Source organism: Somniosus microcephalus, chromosome 2 (assembly GCF_052327205.1).
Source record: "Somniosus microcephalus isolate GS21.2 chromosome 2, FLI_Smic_1.0, whole genome shotgun sequence".
NCBI classification, from domain to species: domain Eukaryota; kingdom Metazoa; phylum Chordata; class Chondrichthyes; order Squaliformes; family Somniosidae; genus Somniosus; species Somniosus microcephalus.
The window spans coordinates 224,121,813-224,149,304 of record NC_140988.1 but is presented as its reverse complement, the minus strand read 5'-3'; the positions used below and the strand labels follow the sequence as shown (position 1 = coordinate 224,149,304).

Sequence of the window (27,492 nt, the reverse complement as noted above, 5' to 3'; positions counted from 1 at the left end):
TGCCTCCCATGGTCGAATAGCCCTTACTGTGTGCAGTCATGATTTTGGCTGAAATGCCTCCCATGGTCGAATAGCCCTTACTGTATGCAGCCATGCTCTTGGCTGAAATGCCTCCCATGGTCGAATAACCCTTACTGTATGCAAAGTGCTGAATGTGCTTGTGAGTTTCCTGAAAGGGCCGTAGGTATTAGAGGAGTGCTGGGCATTTGGGCTTTCAAGACCCTTTGGCCATAAGGCGAGGTCGAGATGGAGGGATGAAGAGGTTTCTGAAAAATGCACTCACCCTGACGACCCGGGTGAGGTCATTGAACTTCTTCCTGCATTGCACAGGGGTCCTAGGCACCATGCTGCTGGAGGTCACTCTGTGAGCCACCTCCCTCCAAGCTTTTCGGTACTCGCTGGGCAGAGGCCTCCTGCCACTGTCCGGGTACAGGAGAGATCGCCTGTGCTCCACCGCGCCAACCAGAGCCTCCAAGGCCCCCTCGCTGAAACGCTGCACTCGCTCCCTGGCCCTCTCCATGGTCCTTGGCTGCAGGATTTGGCAACAGGTCTGTCCAGTCCGAGATTCAGGGCTCCGATGCGCAGGGTGCGGCTGCAAATCAAGATCGACCCCCCCCTTTAAGAGCTGACCGGCACCAGTGTGTCTGTGTGCAATCGCTAACTGACAGCACCTGCGCTGCGCCCGCCCTCTGAGTTAGCGCCTCGCTCCTCCGGCTCAGCGCCTTAAGAGAGTCATGCAGCGCCTGATTTAGCACTGCAATCAGCTCCAGGGGCGAAACAGACCAATTTCGCAGTAGGTGGCGATAATTTGCGCCAGGCACTGAACTTTGCGCCCGGCCGATAATTGCGCCCCAAATGGGGCGATACCGAATTTCTCCCCTGTATAGTTTTATTTAAGAGCCGGCATTCAGTTAACATCTGTTGAATCAGTCGCAACATTAACAATTCAAAGTACAATTAGCTTACATTTCTTATTTCTCAGAGATCCTTATTCTCAAATCTTTACTTTGTTATATTTCTTATTTCTTATTTCTAAATCCAGAACATTTCTTATTTCTTATTTCTAAATCCAGAACATTTCTTATTTCTTATTCCTAAATCCAGAACATTTCTTATTTCTTATTTCTAAATCCAGAACATTTCTTATTTCTTATTTCTAAATCCAGAACATTTCTTATTTCTTATTTCTAAATCCAGAACCTCGTTACATTTCTTATTTCTTATTTCTAAATCCAGAACATTTCTTATTTCTTATTTCTAAATCCAGAACCTCCACCAAAAATCAATCACTTTGATATACCCGAGACTCATAGTTAAAAACTTACAGAGATGCCTCTGGAAGGTTGAGAAACGTCCTGCCCATTCAGTGTGTTCTGACGTTCTGTTAAAAAGGTCTTATTTTTATACCGCTTTGGCTTTGGTTTCTTCTTTGATGTTCTCTGCTGATGTCAGCTAATTGTATTTATTGATACCTCTGTTTGAATGCTTCCTTTGAATGCTTTCTATGTTACTATCAATTCAACTATTGCATGCATAATTATTGCTCTACTTTTAGGTGTTCCAAAAACCATCATAAAAACAATGACAGCTATGGTTTTTGTTTGATGTCATTCTTACCAAAGATTCTTCATTCATTTCTTAATATTGGCTTAACTGCTTTTTAGCAGACATTTTGACTCCATTCTGCTTCGAGTTTAATACAAACACAATGCAATTGCTTGGTGTCATCTATTGTTGGTCTTGTTGGTATGGTTTTTACTATATGTAAGTCAAAACCACTTTAACTGTGTGTTTACTTGTTTTCTAACTATCTCTATTGGTTGCATATTTAATCGTGTTTCCTGTCATCCAAGTTTAACATAAAACTATTTGACCAGCAGATGTTTCTTTTCTTGATGTCATGTTTCAAAGGCACATGCCTCTTTTAATGTTTGTATTTCTGTTTTATCGTGTTAGTTTTTCACACTTTAAACTGTGTCTCTCATTGTGTTCGTTGCAAACCATAGACCTTTCGGAACCACCAATGGTTTGCTTCAACCTTTCATTGTTTTAGAATATTTAACTAATTCCCATTTCAAAGCTGGTTTGCAACTTTGTTATCAACTGATCTTATCTCAGAAGCCTGTATTTCTGTTTACAGCCTGTGTGTTGAGACTTGTGTCTTTTAAACCCAGTATGTCTTTTATTAATAATATTAGAAATCTGTTCATGGTATTGTGTATTTCTCTGAATCATGGCTATTCCTTCACAGGTGTTGGGTGATGCAAACCTGCATACCCGGGTGGCAGCCACATGTATGAGCTGCATGAAGTTATTGAAATATGCCATTGATAAGGGTATCCCTGGCATGACGGGCATCAACGTGCTCGCGTACTGGTCACAATGGGACCGCCGGCTCGTCCAGGTGTTCCTCATCCTCGTAACCAGCCTCATGGTGAGACTCCTCATCCTCATCCTCCTCGTCCTCATCCTCCTCGTCCTCTGATGAGGCTCTGTGCTCAGCGACGTCTTTCTCATCCAGTACTAATCTTCGCTGCTGCGCTATGTTGTGCAGGGCACAGCAGACGATGACTATTTGCGAGACCCTAGTTGGTACTGAAGGTCTCCTCCAGATCTGTCAAGGCATCTGAAGCACATTTTGAGCAAGCCTATTGTCTGCTCGATGACACTTCTCGTGGAGATGTAGCTTTGATTATAACGTCCCTCAGGCTCATTTGTTGGCCTCCTCAAAGGTGTCATGAGCCATGTCTTCAGGGGATAGCCCTTGTCTCCAAGCAGCCAGCTGCCATGACTGTTTGGTGGTGCGAAGAGCTGAGGGATGGTGGACTGGTGCAGGATGTACGAGTCATGGCAGCTGCCAGGGAACTTGGTGCACACATGAATGATAATCTTCCTATGGTTGCAGACCAGCTGAACGTTGAGGGAGTGGAAGCCCTTGCGGTTAACAAATGCTACTGGGTTGTGATGGGGTGCCCTGATGGCCACATGTGTGCAGTCGATGACACCCTGCACCCATGCGAAGCCAGCTAGAGCCGCAAAGCCAAGTGCACGTTCATTGACAGTGGCTTCATCAGTAGCAAAATGAATATAATTTGCGAACTTGTTAAAGAGGGCATCGGTTACCTGTGTGATGCATCTGTGTGCGGCCGACTGTGAGATGCCGCAAATGTCTGCTGCAGATGCCTGGAAGGAGCCTGAGGTGAAGAAGTTGAGGGCAAGGGTGAGTTTGACAGTTACTGGTAAGGAGTGTCCACCCCTTCCTCTGGGCTGCAGGTCTTGCTCCAGTAAAGTGCAAATGTCTGCGATGACCTGGCACGATAGCCTGAGTCTCCTTTGGCGCCGCTTTTCTGTCATGTTGAGGAAGCTCATCCTCTGCCTGTATACCCTGTTTTGGGGGTATGGCGGTGCAGCCCTGCGCTGATACCCTCTGCCTTTTGCAGCATCAGGTGGTTGGGGAGAAGGTTGGCGCTCTTGTTGTTGTTGCTGCTGTTGCTGGTGTGGCTGGTTCTGCTGCTGCTGCAGCTGATCGTCATCAGATTCGGAGGACCAAGGTGACAGAGCATAAACCGTGTCCATTCTGATGATTCATATGGCAGGTGAATTCAGATGACAGAAACAATCTATCAAGGGTTAGGTATGATGTTGCAAGGAGGTGACAGTGAATATTAGAGAGTTTACTGCAAACACTTCCCAAATGCATAAAGCTTAAAAATCTGTTCCAAATACTCAAGCATGAAGCTTCTGAGAGTGGAAAGTGACCAGCTGTAAAATGGTAGGTTTTAAACCACTTTTGCAGCTGTCACCTATTGAAAGAAATGGAGAGTTGTTCAGAACCCGACATACTTACCTGGCGTGATCCCCGAGCGATGAGAACCTCATGGGAAACTTGGGAAAATACTTTGTGCCTGCTAAAATGGTGAGTAAATTGATTTAAACACCCTTTCAACCAGCACAATTGAATGACCTGACGTTTAGTGCCATGTCTGCAAAGCGCAGGCAGAACCGGCACTAGGGAAACTCACAAGGAGGCGGGTTTAGAGCAGGATACCGTCCAGTGGACCCCCTCTGAACCTGCCCTCTGAGCACCGGCAAAATTCAGCCCCAGGGGTCACAGTCTCAGAATAAGGGGTCGGCCATTTAGGACTGAGATGAGGAGAAATTTCTTTACTCAGAGTGTGGTGAATCTTTGGAATTCTCTACCCCAGAGGTCTGTGGAGGCTCAGTCGTTAAGTATATTCAAGACAGCGATCGATAGATTTTTCGATATTAAGGGAATCAAGGGATATGGGGATAGTGCAGGAAAGTGAAGTTGAGGTAGAAGATCAGCCATGATCTTATTTAATGGCGGAGCAGGCTCAAGGAGCCAAATGGCCTACTCCTGCTCCTATTTCTTATGTTCTTATTTTCTACGACTGGAAGGGGTGCATCCTAGGATGCTGAGGGAAGTAAATGTGGAAATTGCAGAGATACTGGCCATAATCTTCCAATCCTCCTTAGATACGGGGGTGGTGCCAGAAGACTGGAGAATTACAAATGTTACACCCTTGTTCAAAAAAGGGTGTAAGGATAAACCCAGCAACTACAGGCCAGTCAGTTTAACCTCAGTAGTGGGGAAGCTTTTAGAAACAATAAACTGGACAAAATTAACAGTAACTTGGACAAGTGTGGATTAATTAAGGGAAGCCAGCATGGATTTGTTAAAGACGAATCGTGTTTAACTAACTTGATAGAGTTTTTTTAATGAGGTAACAGAGAGGGCTGATGAGGACAATGTGGTTGACGTGGTGTACATGGACTTCCAAAAGGCATTTTATAAAGTGTCACATAATAGGCTTGCCAGCAAAGTTGAAGCCCATGGAATAAAAGGGACAATGGCAGTATGGATACGAAATTGGCTAAGTGACAGGAAATAGAGAGTAGTGGTGAACGGTTGTTTATCGGAATGGAGGAAGGTACACAGTGGTGTTCCCCAGGTGTCGGTACTAGGACTACTTCTTTTCTTGATACATATTAATGCCTTGGACTTGGGTGTATAAGGCACAATTTCAAAATTTGCAGGTGACACAAAACTTGGAAGTATAGTAAACAGTAAGGAGGATAGTGAAAGAGTTCAAGATGAAATAGACAGGCTGGTGGAATGGACGGACATGTGGCAGATGAAATTTAACACAGAAAAATGCGAAGATACATTTTGGTAGGAAGAACAAGGAGAGACAATATAAACTAAAGGGTACAATTCTAAAGGTGGGTGCATGAACAGAGGGACCTGGGGGTATATGTGCACAAATGGTGGCAGGGCAGGTTGAGAAAGTGGTTAAAAAAGCATACGGGATCCTGGGCTTCATAAATCGAGGCATAGAGTAAAAAAGCAAGGAAGTTATTGATTAACCTTTATAAAGCATTGGCTCGGCCTCAACTGGAATACTGGGGGAAAAATTCAGTATTGCCCCGTTTGGGGTGCAATTATCGGCTGTGCGCAAAGTTTAGCGCCTGGCGCAAATGATCACCTCCGACTGCAAACTTGGCTTTTATCGCCCCTGGTGATTGGAGCGCTAAATCGCCCCTGGTGATTGGAGCGCTAAATCAGGCGCTACACACCTGTCTTAAGGTGCAAAGGCCGAGTAACGAGGCACTACCTCAGAGCGCTGGCGAAGCTCATGAGATGTCAGTCAGCAATGGAATACAAACACATTGGCGCCGGCCAGTTCTTAAAGGGGAGAGTTGATCTTGCTCTCCATCCACATCCTGCTCATTGCAGCCTTGAATCTCGGCCTGAAGAGACCTGTACATCAAATCTGCTGGAAAGAACAATGGAGCGACCCAGGGAAAGAGCTCAGAGTGCAGCCCCCACAGTCTCTTCTAAATCGATACAAGGAAGGGCAAATCAAAATGAACCTGCAAAGTGCTGCTCAGTACCCAAAACTCCTTCACACAGCGTTGAATCTCTCCAGAAGTCTCTCTCTCTCTCTCTCTCTCTCTCTCAGAATGCGTGGTGCAAAAATGTCACCAACAAAAAAAGGCAGGAAGCGGTTGCCTTTAAATAGCACTCCCCCAGTCCCTTTCTGACTGCAAAATGCTCCCCTCAACCTGTCGTTGCTAGCGGCAGGCGGTAAGGCAGGGGGTGCCACTCAATATCCACTCCGGGGCGCTACCGGGGCGTTGCACACTCATCTGACGTCACGATCCTCCGGCACAGGAGATCGGGGGCGGTAGTGTTTAGCGCCGCCGCAAAATGTCTAGTTAATTTCTTGAGCGGCGCAAACATCGCCGCGCACAGGTGCTAGTTGCTTTGCGCCCCATTAGCGCCTTCTTAAGGCGCTAACGGGAGGCGTAAACCAACAGAACTTTTCCCCCATTGTGTCTAATTCTGGGCACCGCACTTTAGGAAGGATGTGAAGGCCTTAGAGAGGGTGCAGAAAAGATTTACAAGAATGGTTCCAGGTATGAGGGACTTCAGTTATGTGGATACGCTGGAGAAGCTGGGGTTGTTCTCCTTCGAGCAGAGAAGGTTGAAAGGAGATTTGATAGACGTATTCAAAATCATGAGGGGTCTAGACAGAGTAGATAGAGAGAAACTGTTCCCATTGGCGGAAGGGTCAAGAACCAGAGGACACAGATTTAAGGGAATTGGCAGAAGAACCAAAGGTGACATGAGGAGAAACTTTTTTACGCAGCGAGTGGTTAGGATCTGGAATGTACTGCCTGAAAGGGTGGTGGAGGCAGATTCAATCGTGGTTTTCAAAAAGGAATTGGATAAGTACCTCAAGGAAAAAAATTTGCAGGGCTACGAGAAAAGGGTGGGGGAGTGGGACTAGCTGAAGTGCTCTTGCAGAGAGCCGGCACAGGCTCAACGGGCCAAATGGCCTCCTTCTGTGGTGTAACCATTCTGCTCTTTATCCAACTTCCTATCCATGCTGCTACATTCACCTTAATACCATACTCCTTTATATTATCAACAAGCTTCCTAAGCAGTACTTTATCAAATACCTTTTCAACATTCATACACACAGCAACCAAGGCATTTGCTTTATCAATACACTCCATTATTTCCTTAAAGAACTGTATTAAGTGTGTCAGACATGATCCTCCTTGGCTATTCTTAAGTAACTCATGGCTTTCTAACTCATTACTAATTAGATTCTATAATCTAGAAACTTATCTACTACTGATGTTAGCCTATCCCAGTGTCAGAAGAGTGTATTATGAAGAACAGCTGGGGATGGCTGAGCTTTTCACCTTTGAAAGGAGTTGAGTGAAAGATGATCTTATAGAGGCGTTTAATAGTAAACAGTATGAAAACAATAAGTTCAGAGCATTACTTCAAACTAAACAAGGAGAGAACAGGAGAACACAGGCTCAAATTAATAAAAAATTAAATTTAGGATTGGCATCAGGAAGTTCTTCATATAAAGTGCAATTGAATGGACATCTAGGTGTAGTGGAGATGAAAACACAGCTATCATCTAAGAAACAGTGCTGGAGTAACAAAGTGTCTTTCTGGAAAAAATAAATTAATATGAGCTGAATGACCTTCATCCACATCTATCCTGTGATTCTGTGAAATACCTTTAAGATACAGGGCAGTTCTCGATTTCTAGCTAAAATCCAGCACACAGAAACCCAAGGTTAAAAATTATGTGCTTCCAAAGGTAATTGCCAGTGCACATGCCTTGGCCTATGTGCATGTGCAGTCTATCCGCCTCCTTCCTTACTCAAATTGACATATGTAGGCATTATAGTTGTGCAATCTATACAGGTGTGGTCATCAAATATGGTATCTGTGACCCCTATCTCAGTGAATGACTTGAAGCTTGATTCAAACCAGTTCTGCCACATGAATCTGCACTGAAGATTGCTACATTAGAGTCATTTTAGAATTTTACCACCAATGCCAATTAAAGAATTCCACTCCTTTAAGGGATACACCATATATATATATATATATATACACATATATATAATATTTAAAAATTTTAACGAAGCAGGTTAGAACCATGCTAAATAAAGGCTGAAAGGTAAGAATTACATTTTTAGATTCTTTAGATAAGAAGCCATTTCAGGCAGTATTCTGTTAGTAATGCTGCTTTAACAGAAATACAACAAATCTTCAGTGCAATTGATTGTGAACCACAACTGATCTTGGAAGTCCCACCCCACTCGGCTCTGATTTGTAGGAAGGCTGATTGCTATAATTTATAGAAGGGCTCTACAATCTCTGTGGTTGCTTTCACTGTCTGTTAGCATTTGTCTGTACAGTTCCGGTTGCAGGCTGGTTTGGATTGTTCTACAGCAGCAGAGTCAGGGTTTTTCCACCAATACTGTGTCTGCGATGGGTTCAGAGAAACGTTGTTTGTCTACCTTTTTCTTTTATACGCCTTCTTCCTTTTGCTTCAAATTATATCTTTCCGTCTTGGTGGTGTTTGTTTTGAGAGCCTGGTAAGTGTCTGGTCAAAGATGTATTGCAATTGCGTCTGACAAAGGGAGCTTGCCTTTTTTGCTTAGTGCACCAATTGAATCTTGTAAATGCATGCAGCAGTGTCCTTGAAAGCTGTTTCAGGATAATTGCTGTAATATTTTTAATATTACATTTATATTTAGCCTCAACATGTAAATTGATTCAAAACTGAATTGGTCGTCTATTCTGCGATGTTTATATTCATTTAAATTATCAAAATATGGTGTTAAAATACTCAGCATACTGTAATACATACTAATGTAATAATTATAGACTGTCATCTATTAATTACCCTAACATATGTTTTAACTTTCACTCATCTGATGGATAAGTACTACCATTATTTGATAAATTTTAATCTTGATAAACAGATACTGTGTTACTTGATACTGTGTATTTTTAATTTAATCTGGATTCTTGAATTGTTTTTGAAATAAACTATAAATAATTTATCAGAATAGCAATTTTGTGGATCTTATTTCCACTGCAGTGGTTGATGCAGGTGTTTAAAGTTTGCTCTACTGGATAACATTTACTCCAATGCTTACAGTTGATATTTGCATGCCACGGTGTTAACATGTCCACACTGTGCTAGTTTCAGGAGTGTCTTACATTTTAAGTTGCTGGAATTATAGTTTGTAATTTAGTCAGGTTAAGTAAAATGTAAATACTTTGAATCATTTGTAGCGGTATTGTGCATTGTTGGAGTATGTCAGGTGGTGCCTCATCTCTGTTGAAGTGAGCAGCCATCCTGAAAGTTAATTTATTGAAATTAATATCTACTCAAACGTACAAAAGTCTTGTTTATAACTTGTATCCACCACAGTCCAGGCATTACACTTCAAACTCTCTCACTTTGTTACAAATGCAAACCATTTTCTTAAAAAAAGAGAGAAAAAAGAAAAAAGGTAGCAAGTTCCTGTCAAAATTTGCATGTAGCTACAATTACCTTCTAATTAACCTCAGGAATTTAGAAGCAGTTGCAATTACAGGCATTTGCCTATTTAGACCACTTATCCACAGGAACTACCTAAACCAGACATTTCACAACATCAGCATCATATTTGACCCCAAGGTGAGATTCTGTGCCCATATCCTTTCCATCACAAAAGCTACCTACTTCCAGCTCCATAACATCCCATGCCTCTGACACTGCCTCAGCCCATCTACTGCTGATGCCCTTATCCACGCCTTTGTCACCTCCACACTTGACAATTCCAATGTTCTCCTGGCTGGCCTTCCATCCTTCACCCTCTGTAAACTTCAGCTCATCTAAAACTCTGCTACTGGTATCCTATCCTGCACCAAGTCCCAGTTGCCGATCACGCGGTCCTTGCTGAACTGCATTGGCTTTGGGTCCTCCAACACCTAAAATTTAAAATTCTAATCCTCCTGTTTAAGTCCCTTCATGGCCTCATCCACCCCCATTTCTGTACCTTTTCCACCACTACATCCCCACCCCCCAAACTCTCCACTCTTCTGACTCCGGCTGTTTGTGCATTTTTATTCCCTTAACTTTACCATTGACAATTGTGCCTTCAGCTGACTAGGGAATTCCCTCCCTGAACTCCTCCACCTCTACAGCTTCCTCTCCTCCTGTAAGACACTCCTTAAAAGCTACCTCTTTGACCAAACTTTGGTCACGCCTCCTAATGTCTCTTTCTGTGGCCCAGTGTTCATTTTCTGATTATCCCTCTGTGAAGCATCTTGGGACATTTTTCAACACTAAAGGCGCCATATAAGTGCAAACTGTTATAAAGCCTGGTTACACACCATCTCACTCCATCTTAGCAGCTAAACATAAGTTGCAGACAGCAGGGGAGAGAAATTCAACTTGCACAGAAAACAGGCGGAAAATGGGCATAGTGGCCGATACGTGTGCCCGACGATGTCAACGAGACCAAATGAGGGCTCGTGCCTCTTTTGATTATGATTGGCAAGCTACCAGCACTAGTCTAGCTGTTTGTTAGCAGCTCACTGATTGGTGGGGGGGGGGGGGGGAAATTGCATGGAAGTGATGCCAGTTAAAGGAGGTGCACTTTGACGTTTTTGAATCATAGCTCTCAGTCATTTCTGCAAAGTGAAGATGACAGCTCGGAGAAGTTCTCCCAGCAGCTGCAGGTCTCTGCACTCTGATTTGCTGCTCTTCCTCCAAGTGATCTTCTAGCCCCAGTGCTCTCAGTGAAGCCAACTAACTCTCCACAATTTTTGAACTCAGTTACAGCAGCCAACACAGCCAGAAATAGGCTTAAAAGTCTACAAGGTGTCTAAAGCAATTAACGAGAGACTTATCTGAATGCTGCTGAGGATCCCTTTAAATAAGATTGGTGTTGCCTCTTTCCAGACTGTTGCTGTCAAGGATTTGTGGGAGGGTTTTAGAGTGAACAAATACAATGCTTGTAAAGTTCAGATTGGCAGAAGGGTCTTTTTTTATTCGTTCCTGGGATGTGGGTATTTCCGGCAAGGCCAGCATTTATTGCCCATCCCTAATTGCACTTGAGAAGGTGATGGTGAACCGCTTGCTTGAACTGCTACAATCGGTGTGGTGAAGGTGCTCCCACAGTGCTGTTAGGGAGGGAGTTCCAGGAATTTGACTCAACAACGATGAAGGAACGGCAATATATTTTCTAGTCAGGATGGTGTGTGACTTGGACGGGAACTTGGAGGTGATGGTGTACTAATGCGCCTGCTGCTCTTGTCCTTCTAGGTGGTAGAGGTTGCAGGTTAGGGAGGTGCTGTCAAAGAAGCATTGGCGAGATGCTGCAACGCATCTTGTAGACAGTACACACTGCAGCCACGGTGCACCGGTGGTGGAGGGAGTGACTATTTAAGGTGGTGGATGGGGTGCCAATCAAGCGGGCTGCTTTGTCTTGGATGGTGTCGAGCTTCATGAGTGTTGTTGGAGCTGCACTCATCCAGGCAAGTGGAGAGTATTCCATCACCCTACTGACTTGTGCCTTGTAGATGGTGGAAAAACTTTGGGGAGTCAGGAGGTGAGACACTCGCTGCAGAATACCTAGCCTCTGACCTGCTCTTGTTGCCACAGTATTTATGTGGCTGGTCCAGTTAAGTTTCTGGTTAATGGTGACCCCCAGGATGTTGATGGTGGGGGATTCGGCAATGGTAATGCCATTGAATGTCAAGGAGCAGTGGTTATTCTCACTTGTGTGGCATGAATGTTACTTGCTACTTATCAGCCCAAGCCTGATGTCGTCCAGGTCTTTTTGCATGCAGGCATGGACTGCTTCATTATCTGAGCAGTTGCGAATGAAACTCAACACTGTGCAATCACCAGTGAACATCCCCACTTCTGACCTTATGATGGAGGGCAGGTCATTGATGAAGCAGCTGAAGATGTTTGGGCCTAGGACACTGCCCTGAGGAACACCTGCAGCGATGCCCTGGGCTGAGATGATTTACCTCCTACAACCACAACCATCTTCCTTTGTGCTAGGTATGACTCCAGCCAGTGGAGAGTTTTCCCCCTGATTCCAATTGATTTCAATTTTACTAGGGCTCCTCGATGCCACACTCGGTCAAATGCTGCCTTGCTGTCAAGGGCAGTCGCTCTCACCTCACCTCTGGAATTCAGCTGTTTGTCCATGTTTGGACCAAGGCTGTAAGGAGGTCTGGAGCCGAGTGGTCCTGGCAGAACCCAAACTGAGCATCGATGAGCAGGTTATTAGGGTGTAAGTGCCACTTGATAGCACTGTCAACGACACTTTCAATCATTTTGCTGATTATTGAGAGTAAACTGATGGGGCGATAATTGGCTGGATTGGATTTGTCCTGCTTTTTGTGGAAATTACATATCTGGGCATTTATTCCACATTGTCGGGTAGATGCCAGTGTTGTAGCTGTATGAGAACATCTTGGCTAGAGGGGCAGCTAGTACTGGAGCACAAGTCTTCAGCACAACAGCTGGGATGTTGTTGGGGCCCATAGCCTTTGCTGTATCCAGTGCGCTCCGCCCGCCAGCAAAGAGGATGGGGATGTTCATGCAGCCTCCTACGTAAGAACATAAGAAATAGGATCAGGAGTCGATCATTTGGCCCCTCGAGCCTGCTCCGGCATTCAATAAGATTATGGCTGATCTACTACCTCATCTCCACTTTCCTGAACTATCCCCATATCCCTTGATTCCCTTAATATTCAAAATTCTATCAATCTCTGTCTTGAATACTCAATGACTGAGCCTCCATAGCCCTCTGGGGTAGAGAATGCCAAAGATTCTCCACCCTCTAAGTGAAGACATTTCTCCTCATCTCAGTCCTAAATGGCCGACCCCTTATTCTGAGACTGTGACCCCTGGTTCTAGACTCCCCAGCCAGGGGAAACATTCTCCCTGCATCTACCCTGTCAAACCCTGTAAGAATTTTGTATGTTTCAATGAGATTACCTCTCCTCTTCCCATTCGTTGTTTAATGGTCCATTACCATTCATGACTGGGTGTGGCAGGACTTCAGAGCTTTGATCTGATCCGCTGATTGTGGGATTGCTTAGCTCTGCCTATAGCATGCTGCTTCCACTGTTTAGCATGCATGCAATCCTGTGTTACAGCTTCCCAGGCTGGCACCTCATTTTTAGGTATGCCTGGTACTGCTTCTGGCACGCTCTTCTGCACTCCTCATTGAACCAGAATTAGTCCCCTGGCTTGATGTTAATGTTAAAGTGAGGGATATGCCGGGCCATGAGGTTACAGATTGTGGTGGAATACAATTCTGCTGCTGCTGATGACCCACAGCGCCTAATGGGTGCCCAGTTTTGAGGTGCTGGATCTGTTCTGAATCTATTCCATTTAGCACAGTTTTAGTGCCACACAACACGATGGAGGGTGTCCTCAGTGTGAAGATGGGACTTAGTCTCCGCAAGGACTGTGCGGTGGTCACTGCTACCAATATTGTCATGGACAGATGCATCTGCGACAGGTAGATTGGTGAGGACGAGGTCAAGTGGGTTTTTCCCCTCATGTTGGTTCTCTCACCACCTGTCCCAGGCCCAGTCTGGCAGCTATGTCCTTGAGCACTTATCCAGCTCGGTCAGCAGTGGTGCTACCGAGCCACTTTTGGAGATGGATAATAAAGTCCCCCACCCAGAGTACATTCTGTGCCCTTGCTATCCTCAGTGCTTCTTCAAAGTGGTATTCAACATGGAGGATTACTGATTCAACAGCTGAGGGAGGGCGGTAGGTTGTAAACAGCAGGAAGTTTCCTTGCCCATGCTTGACCTGAAGCTATGAGACCTGAGGTAGTATATCACTGCCACTATTTCCTATTAACTCAAACTGGGGAATGGCGATTTCCTGAGCACAACAAAAAGGAAAATCTACTTTATTTTAATATACTGTTAACCGTGAGATATCCTAATACCCTTAAGATTACTAAAGTTATGTACAGCACAGACACTTAAACCGTTTGGCCTATTGTCCCTCCAGTTAATAATTTGGCAGATCTGTGGTAGGCAGAAGCATAAAGCTACTTGGACATGTGTTCTGCTGTGTCCCCTTCATTTTCTGAAGGCCATTTCCATGGGTAAACTCTGCCCACTCCATATAGTGTTAACTACATGCTAATGAGGGAAACACAGCCTCTTCCTCATTTCCCACCATTTGCACTCTTCAAACACAACATGCAGGCATTGCTTGTTAGGCCCTGCCATCCAGCATACAGATTTCAGCACAGTGGGCCTCTTGGAAATAATTGAAAAGCTCTGCACAAGCCCTACTGTCAAACAGAAAAACTCATGGACAAGAAAAGTATTTCTTGCTAGTTGCCTCTTTATCCCACAGGGGCATCACAAGAGTGCTCGATCCTGTCCTTACCTGATGTCCTACATGTACACTTCCGATAAAGATCACTTGATTAGCAATCAGGAGCAAGAACCCTACACCATTTTCTCCTTCCTACTGTTGCCCTGGTAAAATTCGTAGCAGGTAAATTCTTTGTACTGTAGCTAAATTGGCCTTTCTTTCCATGAATTGCAGCGATGTTGCTATTAATGGGTCCAATCATGGAGAATAAATATTCCAGGCTATAAGATCTTTAGAAAGAACATGGAAATTGGAAAAGGAGGATGAGTAGCAGTATTACTAAAAGACACCTTACAGCCGGTGCTATCCAATTTCATTCCCAATTTATTTTTGAATCGACAAGGGAAAAGGCCATACTAGACTTAGTGATGAGTAACGCACCACAATCAGTTAAAAATCTGTCTGTTAGGGAGCATCTTGTGAATAGTGACCATAATTAGTGATCATAATATGATTCAATTTGATATTGGGTTTGAAAGGGAAAAGCGAGAGTCACAAACCAAACTTTTAAAGTTAAGTAAGGCAAACTTCAAAAGGATGAGAAATGAATTGGCCACAATAAACTGGGCTGAGCTGTTAATGGTTAAATCTACAGACAAATAGTGAGAATTATTCGAGCAGTATTTGGTAGGATACAAAACCAGTACCTCTAAAATGCAAAACCTCAACTTCTGCAGATAAGAAACCACAGTCAGCAGATGAAGTGAGAGAAAAGCTTAAAGAAAAAGCTTTCACAAATGCAGGAAAAAATGAAAACCCAGCAGGTTGGGAACACTATAAAAACACAATGAGAGCAAATAAAGTAATAAGAGGCGCATCAAAGGAATATAAACAAATGGTTACAACAGATATCAAAGCTAACAAAAGAAGAATGCTGATGGGTATAGGAACATAGGAACAGGAGTAGGCCATTCAGGCCCTCGAGCCATTCAATGAGATCATGGCTGATCTGCGACCTAACTCCATATACCCACCTTTGCCCCATATCCCTTAATACCTTTGGTTAACAAAAATCCATCAATCTCAAATTTAAAATGAACAATTGATCTAGCATCAATTGCTATTTGCGGAAGAGAGTTCCAAACTTCTACCACCCTTTGTGTGTAGAAGTGTTTTCTAATTTCACTCCTGAAAGGGAGTGGGCCTTTGGTGTAGCGGTAGCATCCCTGCCGCTGGGCCAGAAAGGATAGGGTTTCAAACCCCGCTCCAGACAGTCCCGGCAAGTGGAGTCGGAGCTCCGGCTCTAAATTCTGGGTTGACATCTAGCAGAATACTTGCATCCGTGGGTGTGGGTGGCCCCCCCCTCGTATGGGTTGTGGGAGCCCGTAAAACCCTCCCGCCATAGGACTAACCACCCTAATGGCTGGTACGAAGATGGTTACGGTCACGGAAGGAGCGTTAATTGTGGCCAGAAATCCTTCCACCACTTCATACAGTTTCCCAAAGGGAACAGTGTGAAGACACATACGACAACGACTCCTGAAAGGTCTGGCTCAAATTTTTAGACAATGCCCCCTAGTCCTAGACTCCACAACCAGCGGAAATAGTTTCTCTCTATCTACTCTATCTGTTCCCCTTAATTGCCCGTATTTTCCGATCGCAGGCCTCCCACGGGTAGAGGCCTGCGATCTAGAAAAATCTGCGCCCCTACCTGAGGGCTCCCGGGAGGCGCACAGTTCCGATGCTGGGCCTCTCCAAACTGCTGATGTGCAAGGCTCACGTATCCCAGAGGTGCAGGTAGTTCACAGCATCCCTGGGATCACGTGGGCCATGGGGAGCCAATCAAAGAAGGCTAATATATGAATGGAGATAAATGAAAAAACAAAGTAAAACTTTCAATAAATTTTTTTTTAAATCACATTTTTTAAATGACTTGAAAGTACAATAAATTAACTATTTTAAACAAAACTTTAAATTTTTCAAAAAAGTAATTAAAGTTTTTTACGGGGCTAAAAATAAACTTACCTTTTTTAAAGTATTTTTAAATGATAAATCAGTGGAAATTAAAAAACGTTTTCAACTCTTATCCTCGTAAAAGCAGGCCTTACGCCTGCTTTTACCAGGCGCAAGAATTGTAAGGGTTTTCTGCAGGCGGAGGGTCTCCAAAAAGCGGAACTATCCGCCCGCAGAGACCCTTCTCCAGGGCAGCCGGAGGATCTGTCAAAAGCTTTCTTGACAGATCGGAAATGCCGGTTTCCAGCGCATGCGCTGTGCATGCCTGAAACCATCATTTCCGATGTCCCTACAGGTGAGTACACAGTGCGTACACACCCGTAGGGATCGGAATATCCGGCCCAATATCTTGAAAACTTCGATCAAATCACCACTTAACACTCTAAGGCCTAGAAATTCAGTATAGTATTCGACTATATGGGGCATTATAGTCGAGCGTGCGCTAAATTTAGCGCCCGGCGCAAATTATCGCCACCTTCAGCGAAATTGGCTTGTATCGCCCCAAGAGGTGCTTGGTGTGCTAAAGCAAGCACTGCACGACTGTCCTAAGGCGCTAAGCCGGAGAGGCGAGGCGCTACCACCGAGGGTGGGCGCAGCGCAGGTGCGGCCAATTAGCGATTGCAGGCAGACACGCTGGTGCCGGTCAACTCTTAAAGGGGGAGGGTCGATTTGGCTTGCAGCCATGCCCGACACATTGGAGCCCTGATTCTCGGCCTGGACAGACCTGCTGTGACATTGTAACGCCTAGGACCATGGAGAGGGCCAGGGAGCGAGCGCAGTGGTTCAGTGAGGGGGCCCTGAAGGTTTTGGTTGGTGCAGTGGAGCGCAGGCGATCTATCCTGTTTCCGGACAGTGGCAGGAGGCCGCTGCCCAACGAATATCGAAAAGCTTGGAGGGAGGTGGCACACAGAGTGACCTCCATCAGCATGGTGCCTAGGACCCCTGTGCAATGCAGGAAGAAGTTCAACGACCTCACTCGGGTTGTCAGGGTGAGTACCCTTTCCAGTATCCTCTTCATCCCTGCATGTGCACCTCACTTTATGGCCAAAGGGTCCTGAAAGCCCCAATGCCCAGCCCTCATCCAACACATATGGGCCTTTCATGAAACTCACATGCACATTCACCACTTTACACACTGTAAGGGCTATTCGACCATGGGAGGCAGTGCAGCCAAGATCAGGGCTTCACACTGTAAGGGCTATTCGACCATGGGAGGCAGTGCAGCCAAGATCAGGACTTCACACTGTAATGGCTATTCGACCATGGGAGGCAGTGCAGCCAAGATCAGGGCTTCACACTGTAAGGGCTATTTGACCATGGGGGGCAGTGCAGCCAAGATCAGGGCTTCACACTGTAAGGGCTATTCAACCATGGGAGGCAGTGCAGCCAAGATCAGGGCTTCACACTGTAAGGGCTAGTCAGCCATGGGAGACAGTGCAGCCAAGATCAGGGCTTCACACTGTAAGGGCTAGTCGACCATGGGAGACAGTGCAGCCAAGATCAGGGCTTCACACTGTACTCAGAGCCCGTCCTTTCTCTTGCAGGGCAAGCTGGCGCACAATAGGAGGCAGCAACAACGGACCGGGGGAGGCTGTCCTGACCTTCAAGAGCTCAGCGATCTGGAGCAGCGAGCAGAACGGATTATGGCAGGCCGGATGATTGGCCCCATCGCCACTGGAGATGCCGACCCCGTTCTGGATTGCAATGGTAAGGTCATCACCTTTTTAACCTCTCTCTTTCCACTTGTGCCTCACACCAGCATCCTTTGCCACTGTCGAACCAATACAGTGCATTGAAGTATTCATGCCTCCCTCACTGCCGCCCTGTCCTCACGCTAAAGCAACTCTTGTACCTCCCTGCTTTCACAAGTTGATTCGCCAGGTGAGGAGGCGGGCCATCAAGCTGCCACTGAGTGATTCTGAAGGTGAGGAGGAAGAGGAAGCTGGACCATCAGTGCCACCCTCAGCCGAGGCAGCCCATGGTCATAATGGGGACACATCTTCCCTGGAGGGGAGCAGGGGGGAAGGGTCTGAGGAGGGTGAAGCTCCGGGGCCCAGCGGGCTGCAGCAACGCGGGGGGGGGGGTAGGGAAGCTCGGCGGCCTTCTCCCCGGAGGGAAAGTATGGCCTCCAGTCCTGCTACAGTGAGCGCAGAGGAGGTGCGGCTCCTCGCTGAAATGGGCGCCCAGGCGGAGCACAGGCAAACTGAGCTCATGGCTGCAGTGGCAAGGGTGCCTGACTCCATAGAGTCACTGGCAACGAGTGTACAGGAATTCAGGGCAGCACAGGCAATGAGTCTGCAGGACTTCGGTGCAGCACTGGCAAGGAGTCTGCAGGACTTCGGAGCAGCACAGGCGGCTTCAACGCAAGTGCTTAGTCGTGCCATGCAGTCAGTGGCTGGTCTGATGCAGACACAGATTAGGGCCACACAAGCACTAACTGCTGCCATCCTCGCTGGATCGGGCAGGATTCACCGGGGCCCTCGCCGCGCCGCAGCAGGCCAGCAGTCTGTGCTTCTGCAGATTGCTCCGCATGCTGCAGTGCTGCCCCGTGCGAGTGCCAGTGTGTCGTCCGACCAGGGAGTGCCTGTGCTCTGTCAGGATGGCAGCATTCCTGCTGCCAACACTGTCACTCCTCCACTGTAGCTGCCACCACCCGTAGGACAGACTGCTGCCGCCCATGCAGAGTTGGAGCAGTCAGCAGCCGGGCCCTCCAGGCCCAGAGCTGCTCTAGGCCTTCCCCCAAGGGCATCTGCCGACTCACTTTCTGACACTCAGCAGCCTTCCCCCAGCCTTGCTGCAGCCACTGGGGTCCCATTGCGGAGGAGCTGCAGGGTGGGAAGGGGCCAATCTCGCAAGCGAAGCAGATCACCCTCGCAGGCCAAAAAGTAGGAGGTGTGGCAAAATGCTGTGAATTATTTTAGTGAAGGCCGAGGATCATGGTCATTTTTGTTTAACTCTTTTGTTCATTGTCTCCAGGTTGTGAGAGCCAGTTATGTGTCTGACTCTTTTTGTTTGGGGTTTCTCTGTATTTGGTTGTCATGCGGGAAGGGCACAGAGTTTGTTAAATAAATAATTGTCTTTATTCAGATTGTGCATGTTTGCTCTTTGAACTATTTGTTGCCTTGACGGGCTCAGGGTTTGCGGAACGGTTCCATTCATGTTCTTTCAATGGCACAAGCCATTCCCACAGAGGGGGCCTAGAACCGACTTGCAATAAGCCGCTGACGGACGGCCCTTGCACTTTGTGCCTCCCTCCCGTCTTGGTACTCCTCCTCCTCCTCCTCCTCTGGTGGTCCTCCAATGTCTGCTGGCAGTGGCTGAGTCCTGAGGATAGCCAGGTTGTGCAGCATGCAGCACACTACAATGAAATGGGAGATGCGCTCAGGCGAGTACTGAAGGGCTCCCCTGGAATGGTCCAGACAGCGGAACCGTTGCTTTAGCACGCCGATTGTGTGCTCAATGATGTTCCTGGTTGCTTGATGGCTCTCATTGTATCGGTCATCAGCAGGGGTGCTGGGCGCACGGAGCATGGTCATCAGCCAGGTGCACAAAGGATAGCCCTTGTCCCCAAGAAGCCAGCCTCCTGGGTGAGCCGGGGCTTCAAAAAGGTCTACCACAGAAGTCTGGCGCAGGATGAAGGCGTCGTGGCTGCTGCCTGGAAAGCGGGCATTAACAGCTAGAATCAACTGTCTGTGGTAACACACCAACTGCACGTTCAATGAATGGAACCCCTTCCGGTTGCGGTAATCCTCGGCATTCTCTTGAGGCGCCCGCAAAGCCACATGCGTGCAGTCAATGGCGCCCTGGACCATGGGGAAGCCCGCTATTCTTGCAAATCCCATTGTGCGCTCTTGCTGCTTATCCAGGGTCATGGGGAAGGAAATGTACTGACGTCTCCTTTTGAAGAGGGCATTCGTGACTTGGCGGATCCAGCAATGCACCGCGAACTGGGAGACATTGGCAATGTCCCCAGTAGCGGATTGGAAGCAGCCGGTGGCATAGAATTTGAGAGCCACTGTCACCTTCACTGCCACCGACAGAGACGTCCTGCTCCTCCGCTGCGGCTGCAGATCTGTCTGAAGCAGGTGGCAGAGCTCAGTGACCACCTCCCTTCTGAATCGAAGCCTCCGAATACACTGCTCCTAGTTAGATCCGTGGTTCAGTGGATAAAGAATTACACGGATGCTGTACATAAACAAATAACAGGTCTTTACTGGAGGAGGGTAATTTCTAGACTGGGGTACAGAGGCATGCGCACAGAGGCATGTGGTTACTGCCGGTACTACAGTATACAGGAGCTGTAAAAAGTAGTTCTGACTTAAAGCACATACACTACAATTCCTCCCTTTTTAGATTAATAATACCCCCTTAATATTCAAATAACAATTACATTTTTACATATACATTCAATAACAAAAGTCCATTTATAGATTCAGTCTTTGGGGCGGCTTCCTGACCCTTTCGGGATAGCGCCTTTCCGGAGGTTCTTGTTCTTGGTGCAGAGGCGATTCTGACCCCTTTTCATCGGGTAGTTCATCGGGTTCCACTGCTACTGGGTCTGAAGTAGATGCTACCGGTATGTCGGGTTCATCCCCAGGTACTCGAGACATGGGGTTGACGCCTTCCTGTGATGCTAAGATCTGATCGACGTGGCATCTCACAATGTTCTCCCCGACATCCACTGTGTACATTAATGGCCCCTGCCTTGTACATATCGTTCCGGGTTGCCACTTCTCTGTTCGATAGTCACGGGCCAAGACTGGTTGCCCTACATTGAAGCTCCTTGTCGGCTTCTCGTTGATGTGCTGGAATTGTTTGTCCTCAACATTTCTTCGCACATTTGGTCTGAGCAAGTCCAGATGAGATCTCAACCTTCGGTTAAAGAACATCATGGCCGGGGTCTGGTTGGTAACTGCATGTGTCGCGTTTCGGTAGGCTAATAAGAAATTGTCCATCTTATGCTGTAGTGGAATTTCCTCGTCGCACATGGCCTTTATCGCCTTCTTAAAGGTTTGTACGAACCTCTCAGCCAATCCATTGGTGGCTGGATGATACGGGGCGGATGTGTAATGCCTTATCCCATTCCTTTTCATGAATTTTTGGAACTCATCGGACACAAACTGTGGTCCATTATCAGAGCAGATGTGCTCTGGCAAACCGTTTCTGGCAAATATGGTCCGTAGGACTGCAATCGTTTTCTCTGTAGTGGTTGAAGACATCTTTATCACCTCAGGCCACTTTGAATGAGCATCCACTGCTATTAAGAACATTGAGTCCATGAATGGACCAGTGAAATTAATGTGCACCCGTTGCCATGGAGAGGAGGGCCACTCCCATGGGTGTAGAGGGGCATGTGGTGGTGCATTTTGGACCTTCTGGCATCCTAAGCAGCTCTTAGTTAGGTCTTCGATTTGTTGATCGATTCCCGGCCACCACACATAAGCCCTAGCAAGGCTTTTCATTTTCACTGCCCCCAGATGGCCTTCATGAAGCTCATTTAGCACTCTCTCCCTTAACTTGGGTGGAATCACCACTCTGGATCCACACATCACTGTTCCCTGGCATACTGACAGCTGTTCTCTTCTGGATGAGAATGCTGGCAACAGTGAGTCGCTATGTGTTGGCCATCCCCTCACCGTCAATTCATATACCCGTGACAGCATCGGATCATTGCAGGTCTCCTTCTCTATATCCGCGTTTGTTACTGGCAATCGTTCAATTATTGAGGAATAAAATATCTCGATAGGGTCCACTGCTGGTGCTCCCTCCACCGTAGGCAGTGGCAGGCGTGATAGCCCATCAGCGTTCCCATGCTGTTTCGTGCCTTTATATTCTATTTCATATTGATTTGCCCCTAGAAACAGGGATCATCTTTGTAACCGCTGTGCAGTCATTACTGGCACGCCCTTCTTAGGATTAAAGATGGAGACAAGTGGTTGGTGGTCAGTCAGCAAGGTGAACTTCTGCCCATGCAGATAATGGTTGAATTTTTTTACTCCCCATACTAGGCTGAGGGCCTCCCTGTCAATCAGGGCGTAGTTGCGATCGGCTGAGGTTAGTGACTGAGACGCAAAGGCTACTGGCCTCTCCAACCCGTCTGGGAATTTGTGCGACAGCACCGCTCCAATGCCGTAGGGTGATGTATCACATGCCAAACTAATTGGTGGTGCTGGGTTGAAATGGGCCAACACCTCTTTTGATGTGATCAATTCTTCACACTTCTGGAAAGCTCGTCTACATTCGTCATCCCACTTCCATGGTACCCCTGTTTGCAGTAGAGTGTTCAGCGGGTGTAATACCGTAGACAAATTTGGTAAGAACTTGTGGTAATAGTTTAGCAGCCCGAGGAACGACCTCAGTTCTGACACATTTTCCGGTGCTGGAACCTTGACTACTGCCTCAATCTTGTCAGGGGACTTATGTAACCCCTCTTCATCGATGACGTGGCCGCAATACGAGATCTGTTTCTGGAAAAACTCGCACTTCTGGCGATTAGCTCGTAGCCCATATTCCTTTAATCTCGCGAGCACCTTCTCCAAGTTAGCGAGGGGATCACCGTCATTTTCGCCCGTGACCAAGATGTCGTCCAAATAACACTGGGTCCCTGGAATCCCTTGCAGGACCTGATGCATCACCCTTTGCCAGATAGCCGGAGCCGAGGCTACTCCAAACACCAGCCGGTTGTATTGATAGAGACCTGTATGGGTGTTGATCGTAAGGTAATGTTTCGAAGCTTCTTCTACCTCCATTTGCAAGTACGCCTGGGCTAGATCAATTTTGGTGAAGCGTTTACCACCAGATAGCGAGGTGAAAATATCCTCAATTCGTGGAAGCGGATATTGCACCGTGTGAAGGGCTGGGTTCACTGTCACCTTAAAATCCCCACAGATGCGGACCTTCTTTGGTTCCCCAGGCGTATTGCTCAACGACCTCTTCATTACAGGAACGATGGGTGTAGCCCACTTGCTCCAGTCCACTTTGGACAGTACTCCTGAACATTCCAACCCTTCCAGCTCTGCTTCAACCACTGGTCTGATCGCATAAGGCACTGGTCTGGCCTTCAGAAACTTTGGGCTTGCATTATCCTCTATTTTAATTGTTGCTGTTATTCCTTTTAGTGCTCCTAGTCCCTCCTGGAACACTTCTTTTGCCTCAGTTAACATTTTTGACAGTCGTCCTGGTGTGACGTCGTCATCCTTTTTGGCCTCCACCTTCAGTGCCTGTATGGAATGCCAATCTAAATGTATCTTCCGGATCCATTCACGTCCTAGCAGTGGTGGTCCTCCATTTGGCAATACATATATATCCATTTTAGGTATTTCCTAACCTTTATATGTCACTTTCACCCTTATTTTTCCTTTGGGGTAGACTTTTTGCCCCATATACGTCTTCAAGACAATCTCTGTAGCTTTCAAGGGTATGTGTGAAAATAGCCGCTTGTAGTCTCTTTGATTTATGACTGTTAGAGTTGACCCTGTGTCCAATTCCATTTCCACTTGGACTCCGTCTATCTTAAGTGCAACCCAGATAGTCTGGTGATCCTCCATTTCGGTTACATTATGTAGTTTCAGACAACCCAGTTCCTTGCTTCCGGAGTCTGTGTCACTTTTCTGTTCATCTGAACCACTGTCCATCACCTGGTGTACCTTTTTGTACTTCTCCTGTGGAGATTTCTTACTGTTGGTTTTCTTCCCAGACCTGCAGACTCTTGCTATGTGTCCTGCTTTCCCACACTGTCTGCACACTTGGTCCTTGAACCAACAATCTTTCTGGTCATGTGTTGTTCTGCCGCAGCGATAGCACTTCCCTGTTCCATAGGTCATTTCATTGGTGCCGTATTCTTGCGGTCTCCATTGTAACTCTGCAGCGCCCCTTGCGGCTGCTTCGTGTGATACTGCCATATTGAAAGCTTTGTCCAGCGTAAGGTCCTTTTCTGATAGAAGCCGTTTCTGGGTTCCTTCACTTTGTAGCCCACACACAAACTTGTCCCTTAACGTGTCTGCTAGTCCCGCCCCAAACTGACAGTATTTCGATAGCTTGCGCAGTTCCGTTAGGTATTCAGCATTGCTTTCGTCTTTGTGTTGGTTCCTTTTATGGAACTTAAATCGTTCTATCAGCAGCGGTGTGGGGTTTAAGTGGTCCTGTAGGATTTCTACTATGCTTTCAAAATTCTTGTTTACCGGCTTCTCTGGGGTTATTAGATTTTGCAGTAACCCATAAGTTTTTGCACCCATGGAATTTAACAGAACCAGTGCTTTATTAGCATCTGGCACTTCATTTGCCCTGCAGTACACCTCAATACGTTCCACATATGTCGCCCAATCTTTGACTTAATTGTTGAACGTAGAGATACTGCCACTCTTCGGCATCCTTGGTTGTGCGTTAACTATCCCCAATGGCGCCTCCCGCGCTTCCCCTTCTTCTCCGCTGGCACAAAATGGCGTCTCCCGTGCTTTCCTTCCTTCCCGCACTCGCCCGTCTTCTCCACTGCGGCTTTGCAAAATGGCGTCTCCCGCGCTCTTCCTTCTTCTCCGCGGCTCAATGGCGCCTCACGCGCTCTCCCTGCTTGTCCACGGCTCAATGGCGCCTCCCGCGCTCTCCCTGCTTCTCTGTGGCTCAATGGCATCTCCCCTTGCTTCGCCCCGCGGACCCTGATCAGCCCGTGATCCCTGGCTGTGCTCTGCGCGTTCTTCTCTTGCTATTTGTCGACGCCGCTCAGTCTAGAACCCGGCTGTTTCTTACCCTCTCCGGTTTGCAGTATTTTTCCTCGACGCCGCTCGGTGATCAACCCCTGGCTGTGCCCTGCTCTCTTCACCCTCTTTATTACCCCATTGACGCTGCCCGGCTCTCTCTGTCTGCCGTCGGTCGGCTCCAGCCACCGCTGCTCGGGAAGGGTCTGCTCTGGACCTGTTGTTGGTCTCTTACTGTTCGTTGTGGCTGGGGAACCAAGCCCGGCTCTCCACAGCCTCCCCAGCGAAGTTGGATCTCTGCCTGACTGCTGGGCGGTTACTCGCGGTCGACGCCCGTGTTCCTGGACTCGACTATTTTTTTTATTTATTTTGCAGGTAGATTCGCATCAACACTCGTCGCCACTGTTAGATCTGTGGTTCAGTGGATAAAGAATTACACGGATGCTGTACATAAACAAATAACAGGTCTTTACTGGAAGAGGGTAATTTCTAGACTGGGGTACAGAGGCATGCGCACAGCTTATATACCGGTGTGGTTACTGACGGTACTACAGTATACAGGAGCTGTAAAAAGTAGTTCTGACTTAAAGCACATACACTACACTCCTCAGACATGTTGAGGTAGGAGAACTGCTGGTGGTATACCCTGGGAGGGTAAGGCCTCCTGTGCTGACGCCTGTTGGCCCTCCTCCGTCTGACCATGATTGGCACTCTCTCTCGGCATCTCTGAGCCCTCTCAATGCAATGGAGAAACCCAACGTTTCCACCCACTGCAGCCCCCATAATATGTGGCCACTCAAGGCTATGGCACTGAAAAATCAATCCAACTGCAAAGTTCTGGGCTGAAGCCAGAAGTACCTCTGCGAGCGCTGACTCAATGCAGAAAGCTCTCTCCCTTTGTCTCTCTGCAAATCTCTCTCTTTCTCACACAGAAGGAGTGGTCCAAAAATAGCTACCACTAAGAAGCCAGGAAGAGCCTCCTTTAAATAGCGCCCCCCCCAGCCCCACAGTGACTGGGAACCGTTCCAGTCAACCAGTCGCTGGGAGCACCAGGCGGAAAGAAGGGGGGCGCCACTGAAGTTCCAGTTCGGGCAAACCAAGGGCGTTGCATCATGAAATGACGTAAGGATCTGCGCGCACAGCTGAGCGGGCGTTGCGGTTTTGCGCCGCCGCTAAATGTCCGCTCAATTTCGCGAGAGGTGCAGGTCTCGCCGCACCCGAGCGCTAGCCGCTTCGCGCCCCACTTATCGCCCTCTTATGGCGCTAATGGCTGGCGCTAACAACTGAATTTCTCCCCCTAAATTTCAGGGATTACCACCCTAATTTGTGTAATCTCTCCTCATAATTCAACCCCTGGAGTCCGGGTATCATTCTGGTAAACCGACGCTGCACTCCCTCCAAGGCCAATATATCATTCCTAAGTTGTGGTGCCCAGAACTGCTCACAGTACTCCAGGTGTGGTCTAACCAGGGCTTTGTATAGCTGCAGCATAACTTCTACCTCCTTGTACTCTAGTCCTCCAGATATAAAGGCCAGCATTCCATTAGCCTTTTTGATTATTTTCAGTACCTGGTCATGACATTTTAATGATCTATGTACCTGGACCCCCCAAGTCTCTTTGGACCTCCACTGTTTTTAGCTTTTCACCATTTAGAAAGTACCCTATTCTATCCTTTTTAGGTCTACATTTGCCTACATTGAAATCCATTTGCCACAGTTTTGCCCATTCACTTAATCTATCACTATTCCTTTGTAATTTTATGCTTTCATCTACACTGCCTACAAAGCTGCCTATCTTTGTGTCATCGGGGAATTTGGATATGTGGCTTTCCAACCCATCATCTAAGTTGTTAATAAATATGGTGAATAGTTGAGGCCCCAACACAGATCCCTGCGGAACACCACTAGTCACATCTTGCCAATTAGAGTACCTGCCCATTATCCCTACTCTCTGTCTCCTGCCGCTCAGCCAATTTCCTAACCAGGTCAATAATTTACCCTCAATTCCATGGGCTTCAACCTTAGTTAACAGTCTCTTATGAGGGACTTTATCAAATGCCTTCTGGAAGCCCATAAAAATAACACCCATAGGCATTCTCCTGTCCATTACTTCAGTCACCTCTTCAAAAAATTCAATCAGGTTTGGCAGGCATGACCTACCTTTTACAAATCCATGCTGGCTCTCTCTGATCAGCTGAAAATTTTCCAGGTGTTCAGTCACCCTATCCTTAATTATAGACTCTAGTAATTTCCTGACAACAGAGGCTAACTGGCCTATAATTCCCTGGTTTCCCTCTCACCATTTTTCCGATCTAAAGGACCAGTTCCTGAATCGAGAGAACTTTGGAAGGTTATAGTTAGGGTATCTGCAATGTGCTCACCTACTTCCTTTAAACCCCTGGGATGGAAACCATCTGGTCCTGGGGATTTGTCACTCTTTCGTGCCATTATTTTCTTCAAAACTTATTTTGCTTACATTAATTTTGTTGAGTACCTGTTCCTGATTCAATATTAGTTTCCTTGGGATTTCTGGCATGCTAGCCTCCTCCTTTACTGTAAATACTGACACAAAGTAATTATTCAAC

The 27,492-nt window shown here is 46.9% G+C and overlaps 1 protein-coding gene across 1 annotated transcript in view; it reads left to right on the top strand.

The window, feature by feature from the left end:
* Positions 1-8,267: 8,267 nt before the first annotated feature.
* The window catches only part of gabrg1 (gamma-aminobutyric acid type A receptor subunit gamma1), a 277,968-nt gene continuing 258,743 nt past the window's right edge, over positions 8,268-27,492 (top strand). The window contains exon 1 of the mRNA XM_085969629.1: positions 8,268-8,436. Within this exon, the coding sequence (XP_085825755.1) occupies positions 8,330-8,436 (107 nt within the window). The 5' untranslated portion in view covers positions 8,268-8,329. The remainder of the gene's footprint in view (positions 8,437-27,492) is intronic.